This window comes from Epinephelus fuscoguttatus, linkage group LG8 (genome assembly GCF_011397635.1).
Source record: "Epinephelus fuscoguttatus linkage group LG8, E.fuscoguttatus.final_Chr_v1".
Lineage (NCBI taxonomy): Eukaryota > Metazoa > Chordata > Actinopteri > Perciformes > Serranidae > Epinephelus > Epinephelus fuscoguttatus.
The window spans coordinates 35,193,514-35,218,888 of NC_064759.1; the positions used below are offsets into that span (position 1 = coordinate 35,193,514).

The following is a 25,375-nucleotide window of genomic DNA, read 5'->3' on the forward strand; positions in this document are numbered from 1 at the left end:
GTTTAAAAAAAATCACAGGGTTTGGCTTTACATTCATTCTACTCCAGGGTGAAAGTTGCTTATTGTTGGATCCATCCATACCCCTCCTGCTTGCCCTAATTGGGCTTTTCCCTCCTTAACTTACGTTGTTGTCCAGCTGTGTCTTTTTTCATCACTGTCTGATGCGAAAGTCACCACCCAAGTACAGGTTTTCAACGACTTTGGAATGAGACCGGGTTGGCACACATCCCTCAATCCATTTAATCAATGACAATACTTGTTCTTGACGGACAGACTAGATGCAAAATTGTGAAAAATATTGTGCATTTTGAATGTTTGATAGCCCACCACTAATATTTTAGTCTAGTCTTAGCAAGGAAAACAAAACATACATTTTGTCATAGTTTTTAACAGACCTGCCAACCTGTACGCATTTTGCCTACCAGGCACGCATTTTGACATCAAAGTACGCTGGTACGATTTGATGCTCTAAAAGTACGCATATCACTCGATCGCGCATTTCGCCGGTTTCAGTGTATTTGTCTATGCAAGATGTCACTCAAGTTGATACCCGGTGAATATAGGCACGTAGGCGGAACGAAAAGATTTCGGCCAATCGGATTGCTGCGGAGCTGCAGAGCTTTGAGAGCTTCTGTCTGTAAGCAGTTAGCTTTTGTCTGTAAACAGTTAACTTTAGCTTGTGTCTATTAGAGCTAGCTTCTATCTTAGCAGTTAGCTTCTGTCTGTTAGCAGTTAGCTCTTATTAGCTCCTCACCGTCAGCTCAGACCGGAGTTACCGTGTGTTCAGTCCGGTAGACGGTATCACCTTCTCACGCCCGTTTAAGAAATCTCACTCCACCACCGAGTCCTTTTTTATTTATTTTTTTACGCTCTCTAGTGTGTTCACTTGTGTGTGTGTGTGTGTGTGTGCGCCCAACGGGGCCAAACTCCGCCGTGCGCAATACAGAGAGCAGGGGAGGATTGTAAACGCGCGACCATGTTGAGACAGAAATGACACGCGGTCTGTAAATAAGATAAATAACGTAAGGCTATTTAGTTTGTTTAATTAAAGGACAAGGTATAGACCTGTTCTATAGGAAAGGTTACCTTAAGTGACTTCTTTGTGATCTGGCACTATATAGAAAATAAAACTAAATAAAATTAACTTGACCTTCAAGGGGAGTGCCCCTAATAAAATGGTAGGGCAAACACTGAAGTAAATAGTGTCAAAGTCGCCTGTTGTCGATACATTGCTGGTGAGAATTGTACCAAGGTAAGCAAATTGCAGACAAATTTACATTCAACTGTGTAATGAAACCATGTGCCCTGCCTAAATAACTATAACACACTTATGATAAAAAAGACTTTTTGTTTGATGAGTCTGCTGAATTTCTATAAGAAAAAAACAAGGCAATAAGAAGAGAGTAGTTCTAATAGGTGTCGTACTACACAAGAACATGATGAGGAATGCTAATGTAATGCACTTGTCTATGATCTATTATCTATTTCTGTATGAAATTGCATGAAAATAGGATTTCGCCATGTGATCTTTCAAAATTTTCTCGGGGGAGAACCCCCCGAATCCCACTTGAAATCTTTCTTTTTGTCACAACAGGACATATTACTGTATTTTTTAAGCAGATGATCAATACTACCATCAGATTGATGAAATTGACCTTGATCTGCGCCATAAAACAAATATTGGGCGTCTATGGACGTATGTGGGGCTTAGGCCTATAGATATGAATATGTAAACGTACGCTCGTTTCTTCTGTTTGCCACATGTGCATATTGACTTTTATGGTAAAAAAAAAAAAAAAAAGTGCCGCCGTGTCCACATATGTTCATGACCACGCACGAGTGTCTGGTAAGGTGGTACTCATAACCTTTCTTCAAGGTTGGCAGGTCTGTTTTTATTACACAAGGTCTTAGTCATGAAAAAGGTCATCCACCAACACTTGTCGTCATAGTTTTCTTTAACAAAATTAACACTAATTACAAATGTCGCTTTTTCCTGCCTCTTGCAAATATATTTTTGCTCTACCATGCCTTTTCCAAACACCTACTGAAGAGTTACTTCCTGATATGCCTATTTAAGAGCAGACACTGTAACTTGTCATAGTAGTATTAATATTACAGATGGCTCACTACCAGTGTCCCACTAAGCCATGACACTGTGACAGTGGGCCAACACCCACAATACCAGAAGCCTAAAATTAAAGCATCCAAATGGAAATCAGTCATCATTAATTTTATCATTTACAGATGTGTAAAAAAAAAAAAAAATAGATATTTTCCTACTGTGACATGCCAAAAGAGTCAATAGAAGTGAAGCTATCTTTTATTCAGAGCAAGTCAAAAGCCAGTTCTTATTTCCCACATCGTCACACAGGGTGTTATGTGGTTTCTTTAGAACTAAGATGACAACGTCTTTCATGTGGTGATGAAGCAGTAAGGTCTGGTCACAGATGAGTGCCAATCACGTGTATCTTCTCATAGGTTCAAATACTTGGTAAAAAATGTTAATTACCCACCAGTTTTGAGGTGTTGATTACTTACAGATCCTCCTGAGGACACTCTGTACCGCACAATACAACAGCTCTCTGTATTACACTGCAGCTCTGTTCAACTCAAGCTTTAGTCAATAAGCATAATTACAGACAGTAGTCCTGTGCTGCTCCAAATTTGCCCCTGTGAACTGTCTGGTTGTGTGTCTGCTCAACAGAGGTGTTTGCTTTATTAAATTCCAGCTGTGATGTGCATTTTTTTTAATGCATCGGTGTTCTGTGCAATATGACACATGCTCTGCTCCTCTAACCTTTCTCTGTAGGGAGGGGAGAAGCGAGCAGCAGCGTAACAGTCCTGACTTGTAGCTAATCTTAATGGCATATTCTGTTGGGGCTTGGCCTACATAGAGTGCTCTTCTTAAAAAAGAGACCTAACAGGCGGTGCAGTGCGGAAGACGTATTAACCATACAGAGTATAAACATGAACACAGAAGGCACCGGTTGGTCTGCTCCTAGACAGGAGGATAGAGTGTGTGCTCTTGGAGCCAATTAGTGAATACACTCACAGATCTGCAGACAATGCCAGCTGAACTGCGAGACGTGGGGCTGCACAACTTTATGTCCACTTCAAACTTTCCACATACCAGGGAGACTACAGTGTGGGAGTGGCTGTCATCTGTTCCTGTGAATGAGACTGTGCTGCACACGGTTGTGTGCATGTGTGTGTGGCTATAAAGTGGTCCCATTTACACTTGTCTTATCAAGTGTCTCGCATCCAGATAAAATCCAGATTTGATTTAATACACTTACTTTTACACTTAGCCTCTCTGTTAGCCAATTCACAAATGTGATAACAATCCATGTTGGTTTTCCCAAGCTATATGCAAATCAGGTCAGCCAGAGGGTGGTACCAGTGCTTCAGATGCTGTTTGGTGAAAATGCTAGAGGGAGAATAAAATATGCTTGTCATAACTAAACTGCTAAAGCACTTGCAAGTGCTTTTGCTGTTTGTCTGGGATGCTGCAGAATAGCAAATGCTATCTGTAAAGGAACACAAACACATAACTGGGATTGATGGAAATAAGTGAGCAAAAGTTTAACCCAGTTTCATGGGTTGTTCTTGCTCCCTCACTCACATACATCACACAGTGGTTTCACTGATCTGGAATCAAATAAATATGTTGTAATCAAGCAGCAGCCTCTTGCGCTAAAAAATTAGCAAAAGCAAACGCTTTATTTTTTAGCCTCTTGGGCTAAAAATAAAGCAAACGCTTAAGAGCAGTTCCTTAAAATGGCCACGTGAGGCTGGCTCCGAAAGCATGTCTGTGAGGTGTCACCACTACAGTCTATGAGTAAGATCCACCCCTTGTTCCTCTATAGCTCCACCCTCTTGTCCATGTGTGGTTACTACTTGCCTCCAAAAAGATGCTGACAGTGGCTTACTGACGTAGTAAAGGCAGAAGGAGTAAAGTTTACGTATGCATATTAGAGATGCTTGTACACCTTTTAAACATCTGGCTAGAATGCATGTTAAATCTCCCTCTTGTTTCAATCCAATCCTGTTTATTGTCAACAAACTGACATATTATTATAGACAAGAGGACAAGACTGTTGGCTGATGACTTATAATTTGACGAGAGTGTAGATTTGGTGGAAAAGCTGTTGGATAACTTTACTGCCATGTGTATAGCAGTTCGTTCCTATCCAGTCCTCAAGTATCTGCTCCCCCCCTGCAAGTTACTTGTCCATCTTTTCTTTTACAGCCCTGATACATTTACATCACTGGCATACTTCTTGAAGCAGTAGAAGCAGATGTACCTGAACAGTGTCAGCATCAAGTGTGAACTCTTAAGTAGATCTGATGTGTTGGAGTGAAAATACAGAACAAAATCTTCGCAGGACAGGGCGTACTTGAGGAGTGGGAGGACCAATTAACAGCACCATGGGAGATTTTATTCCAGCACAGAACAAGAGCTGTTTGACTTTTTACACTTTTGGAAATGCAGATTAGATTTAAACTGATTTTAGCTTGACACAATGCACATTGACTCTTCTGTTCTGTATTCTTTTCAAAAAAGAGTGATGCCAGTGAGGGTGAAGGCAGAATTTTCTGTTGCACTATATGGCATTTATGTTCAATGCTGTTGTATTTAAAACTAAAATGCAAACAAAATGCATCATTACATACAGCATTGTGACAAACATTCAAACTTACTCAGTGTATTTCAGGGTCTTTCTCAGGCCCACTACGCCATTGCTGATGCTCTGAAGTTGTCTTCTTGTCTCTTAAAGTGGCAGTCAGATGTACACTCTGCTCAAAGCTACCCAGAGCCCTGCAGCCTGGCTCCATTCTTAACTCTGTGGTGATAAAACACCCCCAAAGGTCCCTTACCATTTCCCCTCCTTCCAACCTCCATCCTGGGAAACACTTTGTCAACAACCCATCGCCCACCTGCCCTCCCTGATTCCACACTCCTGTCACTCAGCTGTCACCACCACCATCACAAACACAGCATACTCTAGTAGTGTATCTTCAGCGGCGTCTCATGGGAGGGCTGAGATGAGGAGGGAAGAATGAAGAGGAAAAGTGATTGGAGAAACATGGTGACAGATGTGAAATGTGTTGAGGCAGAATAGTGAAGAAAAGAGGCAGGAAGAAAGACTTTAACAACATCCAGATACAGCCAGTCATAATACACCCACCCACATACACTGGGTAGACTTATCAAACCAGGTCACTGAAAAACAGCTACGTCATCATGGTGCAGAACCAGAAAAAAGTCTTTGATCCATTTTGTAATGCACAGAAATTACGGGGTAGAGAAATCGCTCTATCTCTCTATCCCTCCCTCTATCTCTGTCCCTCCTCTGTATTTGATTTGATGCCTGAAAATCCACCCTGTGGATAAAAAAAAATACATAAACCATGTAATTTGTTCAGTTTAAGGATCATAAGACCTCAGGCTGAATGAGATTAGGTGAGACCTCCTGCTCTGCTTGCGATTGGTGATAGATGTCAGCTAGTAATCAACCAAGGAATGTAATCCTTTCTTAGGCAGAGGACTGCTGCTCGACCTCCAGCCAGTCTCGGCAATCACATGATGTTGGCGTTAAACCCGAAAGTCAGCTTGCTTTCAGGCCCCCAGAAGCCTTTGCAGCAGGGTCATAAACTGTGCCATCCATCCAGATCCAGCAGAGTGACGGGGCACTGTGGGCGCAGCAGACCGTCAGAAACAAAGCAGGTCGTGCTGATACTACAATATCATTTGGACATGAGGAATTGCAGCTAAACCGTCGAGTTGCTGCAGGATTTTAACCTGTTTTGATTGTACTAGGTAACGGGGGAAGTGGATGTGTTTCTTTTACTCCAAGGGGCGCCCCACATACACTGCGACCGGGCTGAGTCAGTCTTAGAAGAGAGCATGACGCTGCATCCGTAAATGGACTGTTAGAGGCATTTTTCCTCCTCTTGTCTCTTCTTCTCTGATTGCTTGCGGTTGAGACACGCACATTCAGCTTGTTTTTCTTCTGTTCTTGCTTTCTTTCTGGTTATCTCATTTCAATAGAGACCATTCTAGGATGTATTGTTGTCATTAGAGGGCCAGATTCCCTCTAAGAGGAGAGCTCTGCAACACGGCGCCACTCATTTGTTCTCATTTGACTTCTCTCCATTATCCGCAAAGTAGAGGTGGCACAATCCCCACGGGGGCAGCGTTGCATTTTCACCTTGATTGCTTTTGGCTTTCTTATTTAACATGTTTCTTCGGCAGCAGCAGTGGCAGTGCAGACAGAGCTGGTGTCACACACTCAGTCCGAAGAGTGCTGCTGCAAGACTACATTTACTGCTGCTGTCTGCAGATCATCCGTAGCCTTCTAGAAGTAAAACAAGGACAGTTTTTAGTGCTGGAGGAGAGACGATTGGAAAAACAACAAGGGCCTGGTCATAGGCTCTGAGCCAGCACTGGTAGTAGGTATTTTGGATTTGACTGGACGGCTTTTGTGAGCGGTTTGCACACAGAAGGCCATGTGTTTGCGTGGAGCAGCCAGACAGAGATTTGAACTGAGCTACAGCCCAGGATCTGACATTTACTCTCAGTAAGGCTGATTATATCTCATCATTTAGTCTGTAGTTTGGATGTAGAATGTATGATAATACTGTGTGGTAAAATTGTTTATTTATTGGTCTTACAATTAAAGGTAGTATGAACATAATCATTTAAAGTGTATAATTAGTGTCTCGTGTATGTTGTGTTTCCTTTAAATAATAATAAGTCAGCTTGCATGTACAGTAGGTTGTGCATTTGTGCATTATAATTGTTCTTTTGCTGTTACATCTATAGTTAATTCTAAACAACAGTGCGGTAGCTTTCTTTGCCTCAGGGATAACCGTCACAACAGCATTAAAAAGCAGCAGCCTCATCATGGCATTTTATTTATATATGAATATGTATATTTATTTATTTTTTCAGTGTGTGCATGTGTCAAGGTGCCCACACATGCAGCTCGGGGCATGAAACCAGCAATATCTGTGAATGCTTCATCACACTACATTGTCTTTTAATTATTGATCTTTGTACTTGTAGTATGTCTTTGGTTTTAAATTGAATAGCAACACATTTTCTTGGCAAATGGGTGTGGGATGAAAGTCCACATTTTCTAATTCACTTTCTATGGAATTCTTCAAGAAAAGGCCAGGACATTTCTGTAGCATTCATAAATGTATGTTGTGACACATTTTTACCTTTATCAAAGAATTGCAGCTTCTGAGATTTGGTTATTGCACTTGGCCATATTGTGATTTCAATAATATTTGATTCATTTTGCAGTTCTAATTTCTAGGGATTTTCTGTTATCTTCAAGTGCATTCTAAGTTGTTTCTTCTTCTTCCTCTTCTTCTTCTTCTACTTTTTTAAACTGGAGATGGATGAATAGTGCAATTAATAATTATGATCCCATTATTGAGCAAATGAGTAATTATCATTTTAGCCAGTATTGTGCATCAATAGGATGGCATAAAGATCATGGACTGTCTGTGTGAAAGAAACAGTTGCTCAGGGCTCAAGTGTTCTCTCTGTACAGTAAACTGATTACTACCCTGTGTGTTGCAGATGCTCTGTGTAAATGTATGCGCGATAACCCTCTCTTTTTTCCCTTTTTTGACGTAAACCCATATCAAATGTTAATGATTTGCAACCACAGGGGCTTCCTGCTTGATCTCAGGCCTTTCATCATAGCTGATATGGAGTTACACACACATAAACACATATAGACTGAGAGAATGACACAGTTAGACAATCTAGTCCACTCGCAGCCTGGGAACTGGGCTCTGGCTGTGGATGTTTCTGATCAGATCCCGTCAGTAGGTCAGAGCGGAAACACATCTGACGAGGCAGAGCGGGACAACCTCACTGCAGACAGACCCACTTCTCATTACACCGCAGTGTATCGGGGAATTTCACCGATTGGTTTTTGTGTCATGTTGCAAAAAATAACAGCATATAAAGGTTTTATCGTGGCGAGCATGTCGGGTCACTTCTAATCTTTTAGGGTCACAGTTTTTAATCTTTCGGGGCCATAGTGTAATCCCATGATTTTTGTGAGCCATGGATTTGATACATTATGCTGCTTTTGATAAGGAGAGTGTACTTTAAAAAGATGATTATAATATTGGAATTTAGAAGCACAGGAGGTGTATAAGGCTGTGCTGAAAGCAAAAACAGAATCCATGTTTACACAGCATGTTTGAGACATCACTCAAACATGCCTGTGCCTTTTCTGATTCAGGGTGAGTATGAAGGTTTATCCCTGTGCATCACAGAGATGCCTTGTATGCTCCTTTTTTGATGTAAACCCATGATACTTTTTCTTACTCAGATATCAGCAATTACAGCCATTAGACCCCAAAGAATGTCCATGCTACACTTCACTGGAATTGTACCTTCTATAATTACATGTGACAAATATCAAGTGATTGTTTGATCATAGGTACATGAATCTTTTTTTCTCTATGTTAGATATAAAAGTCCTTCTACCAGTAATACAGTGAGGCTGCTGTCACCCTCCGTGAATTGAATCTTATTGTCATCACCGTCCTTGTCACCAGCTGAATGAGGCCTCGTGATTCACACACTGGCACAGTGGAGAATTTCTATAGTTAGCTCAGAATAGGACAACAGCAGCAACAAGGGCTGCTGTTATTCCCACAGCAGGAATGTACTACACTGTCCCATTCAGACAGTGAACATGCCACTCTATTGTCGGCCTGTTAGGATGATTCACTGCCGGATGATTTTCTGCACACCACGCTGCCTGTGCTGCGGCTCAGTGCCATGTCTGTGGTGACATCACACACACATCTTGCTATATAAGGGAATGTGATGGGGGGAGCACGTCACCGTGCAGTTCGTGACTCAATCGTTGCAGCAGCCAGGCTTCTGTGCAGCATCACGATCCCATGCTGTTCCATTCTGCTACTTCACGCTTGAAGCCTGACAAGGTTGGCTGAATGCACCATGCACACCAGCTGCATGTTTAGCAATGGGTCACAGTTAACTGGCATCTTTCCCACTTTTTTTCATGCTTCTTCTAATTCACATACATTGTCGATGATCTCCTCCCTTTCCCTTTTCACATTTTGTCTCTCCCCTCTCTATCTCGGTCTGTGTCACTGAGGATGGAATGCAAATCTAAGATCAGCAGAGTGTGTTATGGCAGAGCTGTGGAGAGCTCAGAGGTATCTGCAGAGAGGCTATTACAGTAGCAGTGGCAGCTGGAGCAATGGGGGAATAATGCACAGTACAAAATTTAGTGCTGCGCCACCGCTCTGTTGTACTTACTGAAGGCTGGTTAAGGGCTGACAGTGTTAGCATCAAGATGCAGATGCTGATGGAGCGGAGTGTGGTCGCTAGCTTACTTGCTAGCTGCCATAGACGTTTCTGTGTTTGGACAGGAAGGACATACAAGGCTAAACGGGAGCAGGGAAATGTGATACTTGTGTCAAGAGGAGTTAGAACTCATCAAAGGGCAGTTTGTTAATGTTTGTTGTAGCTGCTATGTGCATGTACTATGAGCATGTGTGTGCTCAGGGTGTAGCATTCCAACACAACATCCCAGAGGAGACATTAGCCTGAAGCCCTGAGGACAAGCTGAGAGCCAAAGTGAAGCATTTCTTAGGCAGCCAGTGCAGCACACGTAAAACACACACAGCTACAAACAAGGTGGCATGCACAAGTGAACACATGCTCTCACATAACACACCCCTCCATCATCATCAAGTCACTATAAAAAGGCGTTTCTCATGCTCATCACACACTCCCTAACCCCCCCCCCCCCACACACACACACACACACAGACATCACAGTCTCTCCCATCCAAGTCACGGCGCCTGTCCCCTACTCCAGCATATCATTTCTGCTGCCGCTTCACTTTGGATTTGTGAATGAAGCGCTGCTCAGTTAGTGTCCAGGAGCAGGTCATGAATAATGCAGCAACCCTCATGTGTTTCTCCAGCCGCGTCTGAATCACCAGTGAGGCTGTGTTTGTGTGCTAAGGTGATAGGAGGCATTTGTTTTGATGTGAGGCAGAAAGGAGAGGTCACTTGTGTGAGCTAGCTGCATCACAAAGACTTCAAATGGCCTTTTGTCTTCCTCTGTATTTATTGTAAATAAGGATGTGTTCATTAAAGTGCACATCCATTAGTCTTGTTTTTGTTGTGTGCGCGTTTCCGCTGCATCTTTGGTGCTAAGATGCTGTTTTGTTCTCCATTTGCAAGAAATCACTCATCATGCAATCAGTTTGTGGCTAATACTGTTCATCTTTTATGTTGGATTTTCTGTTGATGAGGTAGTGTAGTAGGTGGTGGTATTTTCTTTAATTGTTCAGATGTGGTGTTCATTCTCTCATAATTTTAGAGGGCAGCACTCCCTGTGTAATTTGTTTTCCTTTGGAAAAACATTACTTATATCAGAAATTTACAATGGTAATTCTGAATACTTTTATTAACTGGCAATGGGTTTATCAGTATTACTTTTGTTTCAAATGCAGGCAGTTATCAAGGCTGCATTAAAAGCTTTTGATCACTGAAGGAGAGAAAGTACAATCCGAAACAAAGCCCCAGCAGCCAGTTCTTAACCCAACATTATAGGGCTTTGCAATACATTAACATCATATCAATATTGTGATATAGACTAAATACTGTCTTAGATTTTGGATATTGTAATATAGTTAGTGTTGTCTTGTCCTGGTTTCAAAGGCTGTAAAGTGATGTCATTTTCTGAACCAGACTGTTTTAGCTGTTCTATTATTTGTCTTTACCCACACAGACATTACATCCACATTGCTGTGGGTTATTGATCAAAAGTCTCTTTGTGTAAATATTTTGTGGAAGCACCATAGTCAACCCTACAATATTGTTGTAATATTGATATCAGGTATTTGGTCAAAAATATAGTGATACTTGATTTTCTCCATGTTGCCCAGTGCTACTGTTACTTACACATACAGCACAAACAGGTCAACACTGGCATCCTGACAGAGATTGATAATTGGCTGAAAACTGCATAGAGCTGCACTAAGATTCTCAGTATTAGTAGTACTAGCTGGCCTTTCACATGACAGAATTCAGTTATGATATAAAAATATTGCTAATAGTTTAATATGCAAATTGTCTATATGTCAATGTAGCATTTAAAGCAGCAATAATTGATTTTTCTGGCCACTTGGGGGCAGCAGAACAAGCCATAAACACAACACTGACATATTATCATCTTATGAAGTTGGTATGGTGAACAGATTAGCAAGCAGTTGACTATTTCATCACCCAGCAGTCTTGGAGCAACATTAGCATTCAGTTGGAGTAATGTTGTCAGCCACTTGCCAAAGTACGTCAGATATTCACTTTCCTTTTAGCTGAGTTTTGGTCCCCACCAACTCCAGAGGGAAATACCTGTTTCCATAGCTGCTAAATGCTCCATTATATTCACCAGCTAGTCACTAACTTTGTCTTTCTGCTATTTGGTGCTAGGCAGGTAGTATACAGTAGGGTTTAATGAGAAAAGAACACTTAAACACTCAGTCAGGTGATAATTCTCATCACGACGTGCAATCCCTTATTGGTTATTAAAGCTTTAAAAAAAGCTGAATAGTCAATCACTGACTAATTCAATAAACCATTAAATGCATTTCTGTAGGATTTTTGCTGTCAGGGCATTTTTCTGTAACTGGCCCAAACAATTGAATATGTCCTTCCTGTTATTAAGTAAATCTTTCTTTCATGTACTAGTGATCCCAAAATCACAATTTGTGCCATACTATTGCTCAACTTGTGCCTCCCTCTAACAGCCCATATTTGCACTGTGCAGTAGTTCATGAACTATACACAGTGCTCATACATCATTCTGTCTCTCCTTAAAGCTGGCACTTCACTGTAGTGAGATTATGCAGTGCTCAACACAGAGAACACAAAAGCATCTCTTCCACATGTGCCTCACTGCCACAGCACTGATATCTATTGTACTTTACATTTATTATACTCAGGCTAACCTGACTGGTCTGTGATACAGTGGGCAGGGACCAAACCTCCTCTGTGGTTCAGTGAAGTAGCCAATCACATGTGAGGAGTCTTTACCCTGGCCACTGAGCAAGGCTGGCAGCAGTGATTTATGAAGCCCTTTGAAATTTATGGAAAGTTGTCACGTACAAAATTAAAGGAATGCTTCACAGAGCTTTTTCCTCACCAAAATGTCATTATTATTTTGGAGGAAAAGTGGGAGAAATGTAGGAGAAAAGTGGCTTATGAATAATTGATTCTCTACAAAAGAATAAATGCATTAATGCACAGTTAGACTCCTCCAGGATTTTCACCCACTTCCTGGCTGGTTTCCTTTCTGACAGTCGGACAATGATAAAATGATTGATAGCTAATTTTACGAATATAGGGCTCCTGACTGCAACTATATCTAAAAATATATATAGGAAATTGTATTTTTTTTTTATTGAAATTTTCAACATAACTTCAATTTACTTTTTATTTACTTTATTTTATTTTTATTTATTTACTATTTAATTTACTTCTCTTCAGTCTTGTTTCAAAGAGAACTACTCTATGTTATGAAGACACATGATTTCAGACAATGTTTGAAAAAACTGTGTGAAGTATGAGTTCAATGATGTTGTGATTTTATTCCATACCCTTACTTAGTGTTGTATATTAATGTTTTTTAAGTCTTGGGTGGCGTTAGATGTTTTCACCTGAAGGAAAAAGGTGGCAAGATAAATAAATGGGAACTTTCCTCTGAGGTTCATAAATTCAGACAAAACTCAGGCACGTTGTTATTGTCTCTCTACATCCCTTCATGTCCATTTTACTGTGCACACAGATACAATCTGTGAAACTCTGAATCATTTATCAGTGCACTGCTTTCAGTGCACTGTCTGGTTCCTCATCTCTCTGCCTTTGCACGCGCGCACTCACACATACACACACGCACTCACACTCACACTCACACTATTAATTTGGAAATACAAACAGGTCATATCCAGGCAGGCTGTGCTGTTAATCTTGTGTCATCCTGTTGTTTATAATGCATTGCAAATGATGATGATTTAAGCACCTATATCAACAAAGTAATCAGATGCTATCAAAATGAAAATGAAAGATTGCCTATGGCACTAAAAGAGTCAAATATCAGATACAGTATTGTCTGTGTGAAGACTGCGCAACCTTCTAAATCAAATTCAATAATCAAACAGGATTTTCACAGCGTGAGTGTATGTTTTTCTAATGCAAATACCTGTTTATGTATGTATTTGGAGAATGCAGGCTGCATTACATGTCATACTGATAAATAGGGCCATCTCAGGAAATATGTTTTTCCTTGCACATGTTGTCTGTACGATCTAAAGGTTACATTCTGTTTGAATACATAGTGTGCTGAAAGGAGAGCATTAGTCAGCCATGTTATAGAGCATGTAGAGTCTGTTGCAGTGTGAAGAGGGTGTGGTGCTGCATCCTGCTGCTTAGTCCCATTTCTCTCCCTCTGTGTATGTGTGTGTGTGACAGAGACAGAGCAGGACTGAGGCCTACACAGTGCAGGGCAAAGTAAAGAGAAGCTATAGATCACAGACTGTATTCTTCAGCCTCAGCAGAGTTGCACAGAGATGCGTGATAAAACTCTGTGAGGCTAATGTCTGACTGATACCTCACATTTCCACCTGCACACAGGCAGACACTGTATGCTCACTGGACATATAAATAAGCACCAACATGCACACACAAACCTCAGTTGATCCATCATATATAATATGTATTAAAAGAATCAGAGGACATCCAGTTCAAAGTGGACCAACCACTAAGTTCCACTCTTTTGTTCCTGTCTCCCTGTCTTTGATCTACAGGAAACGAAGCCCATCTGCATCCAGGGATCCAAACCAAAAATACGACCAAAGGGAGGGGGGCGACCACTCACAGTATGCCCCGACGGACGGCGGCATGCCTAGATCACCGTCTGACTATGGGGATGGGGACCCTCGGCGGGCTCCGCGGGGCCCACACATGTACCCAGACGTGGATGCGGCACGGATGGGCTACCGGGACCGGCGGGGCCCTGGACGCTGGCACTCCCAGGAATACCCGCTGGACCAGGAGCTAGATGGACCCAGCGAGTATGACCTCCAGCGGCAGCGCCAGGAGGAATTCCAAGCGCGCTATCGCAGTGACCCCAATCTGGCACGCTACCCTGTTAAGCCGCAGCCCTACGAGGAGCAGATGAGGATGCATGCTGAGGTTGGCCGTCTGAGGCATGAGCGCCGCCATAGTGATGTCTCCCTGGCCTACACGGAGCAGGACGACCCAGGCCCCATCCGGCTGTCCCGTCAGCATCTCACCGAGCGCCGGCCGCCTATGGTGGGACAGCGCTCCTACTCCGTCGACCGCTCCTCCCCTGGGCCCATGGGTCCTGGCCTTGGAGGCCATAGAACCTCCAACCACAGCCCCCCGACGCCACACCGTAGCCCTGTGCTGGGTGACAGATCTGGGGACCTGCGGAGAGGGGACATGGGTGGAGGCGGGGATCCCATGAGGAGGCAGCAACACCACTTGGATCCCAGTTCAGCTGTCCGTAAGACCAAGAGGGAGAAGATGGAGAGCATGTTGAGGAATGACTCTCTAAGCTCAGACCAGTCGGAGTCAGTGCGCCCACCACCCCCCAAGCCCCACAAAACCAAAAAGGGAGGAAAGATGCGGCAGGTATCGCTGAGCAGCTCGGAGGAGGAGCTGGCTACAACACCAGAGTACACCAGCTGTGAGGATGTGGAGATAGAGAGTGAGTCAGTCAGTGAGAAAGGTAGGAGCCACACACACTGCCAAGCTCACTCATTTTCACTCTGCTACTTTCTCTGTTTATAGATAGATTTATTTTGTGTTCATTTATACCAAATGCACATTTCTCAAATGCTTTTCATGTAATTATAAATCCATCCTTTCTAGTATTAGACTGACATATTGTTGTTGAGAAAGGTGGATTTCATTTTGTTCTGATTTAATTTAATTTATTGTTGCTGTCACATGTTGATATTGATTCTTGCAGCTGTTGACTCAGATATAACCTTCAGATTCCCCAGTCTACAGTCTCTGTATAAGTTCTTTGTGTGTTTGTATGTCTATATGTGTATTTGTATGTGTAGGGCTCATTGTTTTTGAGACCAGAAATCTTTAAATTTATTTGTGTTTTTAGATTAAAAAAACTTTTCAAAACAAAAAGTTAAAAACATAAATAACAGAAAACTCTGAAGAAAAATTGATGAAAACAAATTTTTTAGCAGAAGCACTAGATTTGCAGTTATTTTATTTTTTTTTTAACTTTGGTACATAATCAGGCGCTCATTTGTATTTTCTCTGCATATTTTACTTCAGTTCCTATTTTCTAAGCTTAATACTTTCTTCACTGAAAACTGAGGTCAACAGAGAATTATTTCTGGAGGAAACACCACAGCTTTTAATCTGTGTGGTAACTGTGTGTTTAAAACTGCTTCTTTTATAAGATCCTGGCGTTTTCACTAAACACTATTTGAAAATCAAAAATAATGAGCCATACATATGTGCAAACCACAACTGCATTTTACGTGTGTTGTCTATGAATCTACTCTAATAGCTCCCGTGCCTTTGAGGAGGACGTTTGTGCACTCATGAGCCAGCCAGATTTGTTTCAGTGTGGATGAGTGTTTATGTGTGTGGCTGTGATTTGAAATGAATGTAAAACTACTGCTCACGAGGCCTTCTCCGTATTGCTGTCATCTTGTGGCACACTTTGCCAGGTTCTACCACAGCTGGTTCACATGGTCGGTCCATTGTGCTGACAGTTACATAACTGACAGAAAGAGGGAAACAGGGAGAGGGCTGGGGTGAGGGTGTCGAGTGAAACAGGGTGAGCTGAGTTCATAACAGTTCAGTGTTGTAGGGAATGAATGAATGTTATTATAAAAAAGGGGATAAAAGAGCTGAAGCTGATGTTTTCCTGCAGTGTACTGTTCCTTTTTCATTAGCTTTGACTCTCATACTGTAGTGCTACCACCCAGATCATACCGATGATGTAATTCCTGGCACAGTGGCTCTTTACAATGTGGCGATAGGATTATGGTTCAGTCCAATGGGGAAGGGAGCAAAAACTGGTCGTGGTTGGGGGTTAAAGATAAAAAAAATTCATGTCATGTCTCTGCTCAGGGTTTATCAGAAGTGAGAGTAAGTCACACATGCAAGTTACAAGCAAGACTGAAATCTTAACCTCCGAATCTCATGCAAATGCCAACACATTGCAGTGAGAGACAAGCCTGTGAAGTTGCGTTCCTGCAATAAGTCAAGCAAATCATGTGTATTGCTGGGGGTATCTTCTGGGTTTTTTTCTGATACCTGTGTTAAGTCGATACTCTTAAAATGGTACCAGAGCCAAAGTGTTGCCTGAACTGATACATTTGATCAAAATAAAGCACTAAAAGGCACTCAACAACGTGAGCAATCAACATTTTTGATTAAATACAAAAGTGTAATAACAAATTTGCATAACACATTCACATAATAAATAAAACCTAACCCAACCACAGTAATTAAGAATGAAAAAACAGTTATAGTACTAATAAAAGTAAAATAAATTTTGAGTTGGGATCAATAATTGTCTCCCAAACTGAGGAGAGACTCTGCAGCCAGACATTTCTCCATTATCTGTTTAGAAGTAGCCGAGATTATCATTATGATGAGAATAGCTGCTCCACCTTAACAGTCCACCTTGAAGGAGCCTGGTCAGTTTCCAATGTCAGGCTAATCACACTCACCACTTAAGCTTGCTAACATCGGGGCTTACCTGCTTCACTTTAATCAGCAGGTGGTAAGCAAGAAACTGGAACTTGTCTCGGGTCTTGAGGATTTTTAGCATTTATTCAGTTACAAATAACCTAAACTGTCTCTGGTCGCAGCAGCCTCACTATCACATGTGTGCTCCCTCTCTCGCAGCCGCACACTTGCTACACACACAATCTATCATAATGCAGATTTTGGTGCCTCATTTCACTGACAGAGTCCTGTAGGTACCGGTCATGATACAGTTTAGGTACTCACCTTTAGTCACGTCATATGAAGTCAAGTCATATGAAATCTGATCTGCCCCAGTTTCCACATTTTCTGTAAAATAGTTAAAGATCAATTATTTTCAGCATTACTTAAAACTGTTGAGCCTGCTTACACCTTAAGAACAACAATGGCAAGTGGGGCTCTGAAATTATAATAAAGCTCTTAGGGGCTCTCAAGAGAAGACAGTAGTACAACACAAAAAAATGTGTTGTTGGTGGTTGTGTCACTTACTACCCTCATCAACCATGAAATCCTTGAATTCAAATCTTATTATTTTTGGACTAGCCCCCTCCATGCATTGGCCTCTGCTGTCCTAGTGGGTTGTCAGGTTTGCATATATTCCACTAGAAATCACCCAATCACACGTTTCAAAAACAAATGTAGCCTCTCAATATCTAGAAGTCAAGTCTCAAGTCATGAATACCAAGTCAAAGTCAAGTCTTTGATCAGTGTTAGTCATGCAATTTTCAAGTCCTCAAATATGTGACACAAGTCTCACCCACTCACTAGTTTTAGGGTATTCACTGGCTGTTTTGCTGAGTTTTCCAATATGATCTGCCAGTTTTATTTCAGTGACTGTCATTACCCAAAAACTGTTTAAACATTCAAATAATAATGTTAACTATTCATTCATGCAGTGGGTCTAGTTCACTACAGTGTGCCTGATTGAAGTGGTATGCTAGGTAGTGGCTCCGCCTGTCCTGTCCCGTTGTCTAACAATAAAATAGAAATGGGCATCAGATCGGTTATGGCAAATATCCTACCTGGCCATAGACACACACACACTTGTCCAAGTGTATAAACGTGCACTGGCAAGCAAACAGTTGGAGTGACTGAATTAAATGCCACTTTGCATAGAATCAACATCAAAAGCAATTGTTTAGGCTGTTAGCTTCTTGACTGCTCCACCTGCTTGACAGTTGTCGTAATTGCAAATTGATTTTATTGTCAAACCTGTAATTACAGAGGGCTTTACTTTAGAGATGTTAAAAGAACTAAACACAAAGAAAGGGGGAGGCGCAATTGACAAATGGAGGAATAAAAGATAGAAAGGAGGAAGGTGCAGTAGCACAGTTTGTTTTTGTCAGTAGCACCAAAGTGCCTGCCACATGCTCAAAATGTTTAATCTAGAGGAGAGGGGAGGAATTCAGTTGGTCTGCTCTGTTATGTAACTGTTCTCCTCACTAAAGGAAGCAGCCCAGCACTATAGCGCTACATTATTGATGTGGGAGTTTCCAGGTTTCCAGGTAGCCATGGAACAAAAATAGGGAGAAAAGTAGGCTGTTTTGAGGGTCAGAGTTTCTGTTGTTTCTGTCTGCTTCTGTCTGCCTCCTCCACAGGTCAGCCTGTGTAGGAGAAAGAGGAAAAACAAAGGAAAGAGCTGAACTATTGACCTGAATAAGTATAGCAAACCACACTAGCTACAGAACTTCCTCGGACAGATGAAAATGTGGAGCTATCTTTGGTCTCTATTTGGTTATAATTGGCAGTTTCATTAATTTATGACATAATTAAGGCTGCTGTGATATGGTGCATGCAGAGAGTCTGATAAATGGTTCAGAAAATTCTACTGAACCATTTATTTTAGACCAGAGTGTCCTTGTTTGCACTCTGTCAAGTAGACTTAATTATATAACAGACAGCAGAGAGGGGATCCAAACTGCCCCAGATTTAGACATGTGTCATTCTAACAGCCATAAAGAAAAATCAGTCAGTATTGGCAGCACATAGAGTTTACGAATGGAACAAATTTAGCATGACTGTGGAAATGGGAAGGATGTATTTCAGCTGAACCAGGTTGCGCAGGTGTTTTTTTAATGCTCCCATGAAGGCACCACTTGGGATTTACACCAACTTTTCAGTCTTAGAGGCTAACCCAATCAAGGAATCTTCCTGTATGTACTATGGCATGCAAACCAAGCACTTTTAAATTAGAAATTGTAGAGAACATTTACTCTCACCAGGAGTGAGACAATAAAAAAACAACCAAAAATGGAGCAGGGAATCAAAGAACACCAATGGCAATTGCCTGTGAGGCCACAATGGGAGACAGATGAGAACAAGGGCAGAAGGCACCTTTTGGTCATACGTGGCCTGTTAGCATCTTGGGTGTGTGGACTTAGCTTGACTGGGTCTGGAGAATGGGTTTGCAACAGCAGGCTAAGCGGGGTGCATGTCATGCTCTCAAATCTCCGACACCCCAAGGGCGGCGCTGAGTAGGGGGAGGGCTTGATGGAATGAGAAGGAAGGGAGACCAAGGGGAGGAGGAGACTGGAGGAGAGAAGGCGTGCCAGCTGTAATGGGCCTGGCTTGTGCCTGCGAGCGCTGGAGACTGATTTATCACGGTGGTGCTCTGCCTGTGTTTTCCTCCTTATTGATTCCCCTGACATGCAGTCTCATAATAGTGCCGAACAGACAGAAAAGGAGAGGCTGGCTGGCTAACTACAAGCAGAGAGGTGGACATTGTGTTGTGACAGCCTAAGTTACATCCTCATTAATGGCTTCTGGGATCCGTTTTTGCACCTCAGTAAGTCTGTTGGGTTTGTGGGCTTTGCTCTCTAGTTGGATGTTAGAAAATATTCTTATTAATTTCATAACCTAATGGGCAATATTCCTGTGTTTGTGCTTAATGGTAGAAGTTAGTTGTAGGGCTTTTGTTTTAGGATATAAGTACATGTTTTAGATCTGACTTCACCAGGGGCTTAATATGACACTGTATCACCTTCCTAGCATGGTGACGATGTTTAAACATACACACAGTTTCACCCCTGCCTCTTTTCTGCTCTCGCCCCTTGAATTGTAGTAAAAACAGCATCAATAATTAATGATCCAATTAATAGTTTACACTGGTTTTTATTGAGCTGTCAAAGTGATGGAGAGCCTGCTGGTGGTGAACTCCGCCACTGCCTGCGCTCTGCCTTCGCCCTGAATCAGCACTTTGCAGGGCCTCGGAGTCGGGGCGAAACGGCAGGGCTGGGCGCAGACTGCTGATGCTCACAATTTATGGCCGTGATGAGTTTCCTGCTCCCTGAAAACCCACACAGTGCCTCGCTGGGGATCAGTGCCCAATTGTGGTATGCCACTGTTAATAAAGCTTCAGGCAAAGAAAGGGGAAAGACTGGATGTACCTCCATGTTGGTGGCCAATCAGATCTTTTTGACATACTTTGATTGGGGTGGGGCGGTGGAGGAGTTTGATAGGAGGAAGAACAGGCACAGGTAGAGGTATAACCATGACTGATAAAACTTGAGATGAGTTATGTAGCATTTAAAATTAGTCTATCTATAGCTCTAATATCAACAAATAAATGCAAACATCTCACTGTTTCAACAGAGGTTGATTTACATGATATGTTTCTTTTTCTTCCTAATCATAAATGCAGGCCTTCAGCTGTTTGGACTATCATGGCCACATCAGGCAAGTGACTTGTTCAATGGAGAGTGTCTACCACGCTGAACTGGGCTCTGGTGTTTATGCTGCCGACAGAATAGCAGCTGGGAGGCAAAGAGGGTAATCACTGTTGTCAGCTGTTGGTTAGAGGGCCGCAGAGGGCAAAGCCTGTCTGGGGACATCCATAATGTTTTATCACAGTGCATAACTGTGTACAGTAAGTAGTTTTAGCACTCCTCTCGACTGATAGATGGATAGTGATAGCAGAGGGAGAGAGGGAAGAAGGTCTGTTTGTTTGGCTCAGACTGACCTTGCAACTGAGGCACAACTCTGAAGATGGAGAAAGTTGTAAGTTTGGAAATGTCACTGGAGAGTGTTTTACGCTGTCTGGTATGGATATTGATATTAATATTAATAAGACTGTGTTGAAACAATAAAAATAGCAAAGGTCAGAAGTGCAACATTTTTGTAATATAAAATTGTGCATTGTAGAAAATGTAAATACTCAACTTCTGCTTTGCAAAAATTCTGTCAAAAGCTCTGTCCCCACTTTAATAATGCTACGGAAAATATGCTAAATCAAATATTGGCACACAATATGGCTTTATTAAAACCATATTACAGTTTATTACAAGTTAAGATTAATTTTTACAGTTTGGACCATCATTACTATAACTATAATCACATTGCACCCGCCATCTCCATGTTAGCGGATGGGACATGGGCCAAACTAAAGCATCAAAGTGCATGTCAAGTAAATTTTTTAAAGATGGTCTCTGTCATTTAAGGTTGTCCTTATCATGCTAATGTTTTTGTTATTCTGATAAGTTTGGTTTTAATTTGTCATTTGATGCCATGAAAAGAGGGTGTGATGTCGTAATTGACAGCAATGTGTGCCAATTGGTGTGCCTGTGATTAATAGCACTACTTGCTATTGGTCAGACGAGTATATTGGTCAGACGAGTATATGGGTGGGAACTCGATATCACGGAGATGACTACTGTGCGAACTCTAGCTCCAGATGACGTCACCAGCTCAAGATGGCGGCAGCCATATCGGGCATATTTTAGCTTCATTTTTGTACAGTGAGACGAAGTGGAGACGTATTGTCTGTCCTTATATACAGTCATTGATATCAACAGTTACTTTATTGAGTACAATGTTATCATTATAAAGTGAGTAACAATAGACAAAGCCATGACACTAAAACCTAAGTTGTAATAAACCTGAATTCTCCCTTAAAACAGGGTCTTTTTTGTCTGTATTTTATGTGCTGTATTTCTGCATCATCTGTGTTCGAAGATTTAAGCATGTGGCTACATTCACTCCCAGTGACACTATCTTTACACAGCATTCTTTTTCCATGCAGCTTCTTTTTTTCTGTATTGAAAATCCCTTCCTCTTTATCTCAAGCCCCCCTCGCCTCCTCCTCCTCTACGCTCCTTCAGGAGCATATGCAGGCTATTTTTATGCCTTTCCATCAGAGTTCCCTGATTTCCCTGAGATTGAATCCTCAGCCAGATAATGCTTGAAGGAGGCCTGTCCTGTATAGATCCATTAGGTTCTACAGCTCTTTGCAGGGGAAGTGAAGTGTGAAAAATGTGATGTATATGGCCCAGAGGTTGCACAAGTGCAGTGTTTTCAGATGACCTTCCTGTGCCTGCAGCCCTAAGGTTCACTACAGCTACATGCTACATTTATGCAAGCACACATATCAACAACAGAACATGTACAAGTGGGAGACCAGGGTCTGCTGAATACCTGTTAGCACCAAAAGTAATTTATTTATTATTTAAATGACCACAATTTTTTATATGCTTAAATCATTCACTGTAATACTTAATTTTAAAATAACTTTCTAGTGTAAGCGATAAGATTTAAATATCCAGTGCCTCTCTAAATGCAGACGAATGCCTCCCACTAAAGTCTCAGGACAAAGAAATGTTCTCAGTGGTCAGGCAGACAGCAGTATCTCTCTGACAACTGAAATAATTTCTCCCTGTCTTTGGACAGCCTCAACCTTCAGTCTCCCTTACCTCCCTACTACTTTCCGGTGGGAATCTTAGAACCACCTTCAGATTCAATATTTTTCACTCTTTTTAATTAGCTTGGATTTTTAAGCCTCTTAATCAAATTGAAAGTGCTCTCCATCTCTCTGCTCTGTGTATCCACTTGGGAAAACAAGTCCTTTTGCATACATAGCTTTGCACCAGAACAAATACTCACAGTGAGTTGCTGTTTGTATCATAAGATGTGTGCGTCTGCTCTTTTTAGCTGTTTGTTTTGACGGAAGCATCAAATCTGCAGCAAGAGATAATGTAGGGTTATAGGTCTTGATTCCTCGCCTGAGGTTTCTAACCACCATCGGTTCCTCTCTAAGCCTCCAGCTGGACTGATGAGAAAAAGTTAAAAGAAATCCCTGAAACCTCCATCTGTACCACCTAATATCATTATAACCACTCGCCCAGCCCTTGTTTCACAAAGCTGTGTGTCCACTGGTGTTACTACAGAAGTTGTAATCAGAGCCTCATCTTTAAAAGCTCTCCCTGGTGCACTTTAGATTGAGGTCAGTTAAGGCTGTGTGGCACTGCAATCTGAATCCCCAGTTAAACACATTAGAGGTCTGCCCTGCTCCCTGCTACAGATGCAGCTACTGTAGGATAAGATAGCATTATGCTAACTTTGTTTGAACAAAATGTGAGTTGTCTGCTGATTTGTATTTAGGAATCTACCAAAGAGCTTTTAATGTACGACAGCTATTGCACGTCTGTCTGTCCTGGAAGAGGGATCCCTCCTCAGTTGCTCTTCCTGAGGTTTCTACCGTTTTTTTTCCCTGTTAAAGGTTTTTTTTTTGGGAGTTTTTCCTTATCCGCTGTGAGGGTCATAAGGACAGAGGGATGTCGTATGCTGTAAAGCCCTGTGAGGCAAATTGTGATTTGTGATATTGGGCTTTATAAATAAAATTGAATTGAATTGAAATTGAATGATTGCTCTATGGAAATTAAGATGAAACTAAAAGATGTTTCAGTAGAGAGAAGAGTAAATAATAGTTGAAATATTTGCCTTGTTTTCATCAAAACTCCTCACTGATTGTGTTTGCCTAATACAAACCTGCACCTTTGAACCAATTAATGGAAAAATACACACTTGTATTCCAGTTGCCTGACAAGTGATCATTAGGTTCCCAGGAAATGATTTAGGTTTTTTTTGTAAGCCACCCAGATGTTGATGCATCTTGTCTTGTGATCAGTTCAGGTGGTAAATGATGGCTAAAACAATAACCACACTCATTAAATATATGGCATTATTCCTGGTATTTTGAAATTTGGCACACCTACACTTTAAAACACTGTAAGTAACCCAGATACTCTAAGGACTGGGCAAAATATTAATATTATATTGATGTAGTGATATGAGACTAGATATTGTCTTAGATTTTGCATTTAGTGATATGTTGTCTTTTCCTGGTTTTAAAGGCTGCATTACGGTAAAGTGATGTAACTCTCTGAACTTACCAGACTGTTCTAGCTACTCTGTTATTTGCTTTAACTCTTTTCGTCCTTATACCCACATGACTGATCATTATTTATCAAAAATCTCACTGTGGAAATGTTTTTTGTGTGAAAGCACCACTTGTCAATTCTACAATATCATTGCTTGATATCGAGGGTTTGTTTAAAAAATATTGTTTTTGTTTTTTTTTGTGTTTCCTTATTGTTCAGCTCTGCTGTAAACAAATGAGACTATGTTTGAGATGACTGACAGCCAGCTTCCCATGGAAGTGGCATTAGTGGAGGAGTCTTTTCATGATGAAGACCACATTTCCTTAAACCCTTAAATTTCTTTCTCTTGCTGATATTGTTTATTTGTGCCGCCACTCCTCATTCATAGTCATATTCCAGGACCAAGACTTAAATGAAGAGTGATTAATGGATTGCAGTTATATCGTGGAACAGCTCCTTTCCTTCTATGCACTATTCCTTGGTATTGTAGGCAATACAGCATGTTTCACAATAAATCAGACCTAATGTGAAATGCAGTGCTGAAGCCAGTAGAAGTTGGACTATTCTAAAACAGTGTCACAGGATAAATTCTGATGTTAACACCCATAATGGGAGCAATATTAAGAGATGGTCCTGTCTGTGTTGAGTTGGCATCAGCATCTTTACAAGGGTAAAGATGGATGTAGGACAGATTTATTCTGTGTCCTGTAGGAGCGATGAGGACAAGGTGAGGGAAAAATATATGGTCATGAATGTCAACACTGATACTACTAAAAGTGGCTGAGAATGCAGGATTGTGTCTTTCCCTTACTGTACAGTGTAGAGAGTGGAGGCGGTCAAATCATTATTGATCCTCGATGTATTATTACCTGAGCTGCATCTTTCTTTCTCCACAGGGATCTTAGAGTTGATGATCAACTTTTCAGTTTAAGCAGTATGTGAGAGTGTGTGTGCGCATAAATGGATGTTTGGATGTCTTGTTTAGTACTGTATTATGTCTGTGAGTTTGTCTGGCTGTTACTACCTGTATGTTATTGTTCGTGGTGTCCTCACTGGTCCCTCTTGCTGTCCTCTCTCGTGTATGTGCGCCCTTTCCCCCCACCTTACAGGAGATTTGGATGGCCATTGGTGGGACCATGCGTCTTGGCATAGCAGCGAGGCCTCCCCAATGTCTTTGGTGAGACATGTGGAGCCCTGCCTTGACCTCCCCCCACCCTCCTGCCCCTTAACCCCCCATCTCTCTCTCCCTCTCTCTGTCTCTCTCCTCCCCCCCATCCCCCTCTCTCCCAGAGTCTTTTGTCATTTCATGTTTCCTTCGTTTTATTTACACCTTTGCATGTTGTTTTTCTGTTTTTCTTTCTGTTTTTATCCCACACCT

General features: G+C 41.6%; 1 protein-coding gene across 43 annotated transcripts in view; it reads left to right on the forward strand.

Annotated features, from left to right (window-relative positions):
* rims2a (regulating synaptic membrane exocytosis 2a) overlaps nt 1–25,375 on the forward strand; it is a 162,284-nt gene that overhangs the window by 67,467 nt on the left and 69,442 nt on the right. For 29 of the 43 annotated variants that reach the window (XM_049584481.1, XM_049584484.1, XM_049584485.1 and 26 more), the window contains one exon: nt 13,882–14,828. In XM_049584481.1, the coding sequence (XP_049440438.1) occupies nt 13,882–14,828 (947 nt within the window). Of the gene's footprint in view, nt 1–13,881; nt 14,829–25,106; nt 25,175–25,375 lie in introns of all 43 variants that reach the window. The other 14 variants (XM_049584492.1, XM_049584497.1, XM_049584501.1 and 11 more) reach the window with 1 other exon arrangement.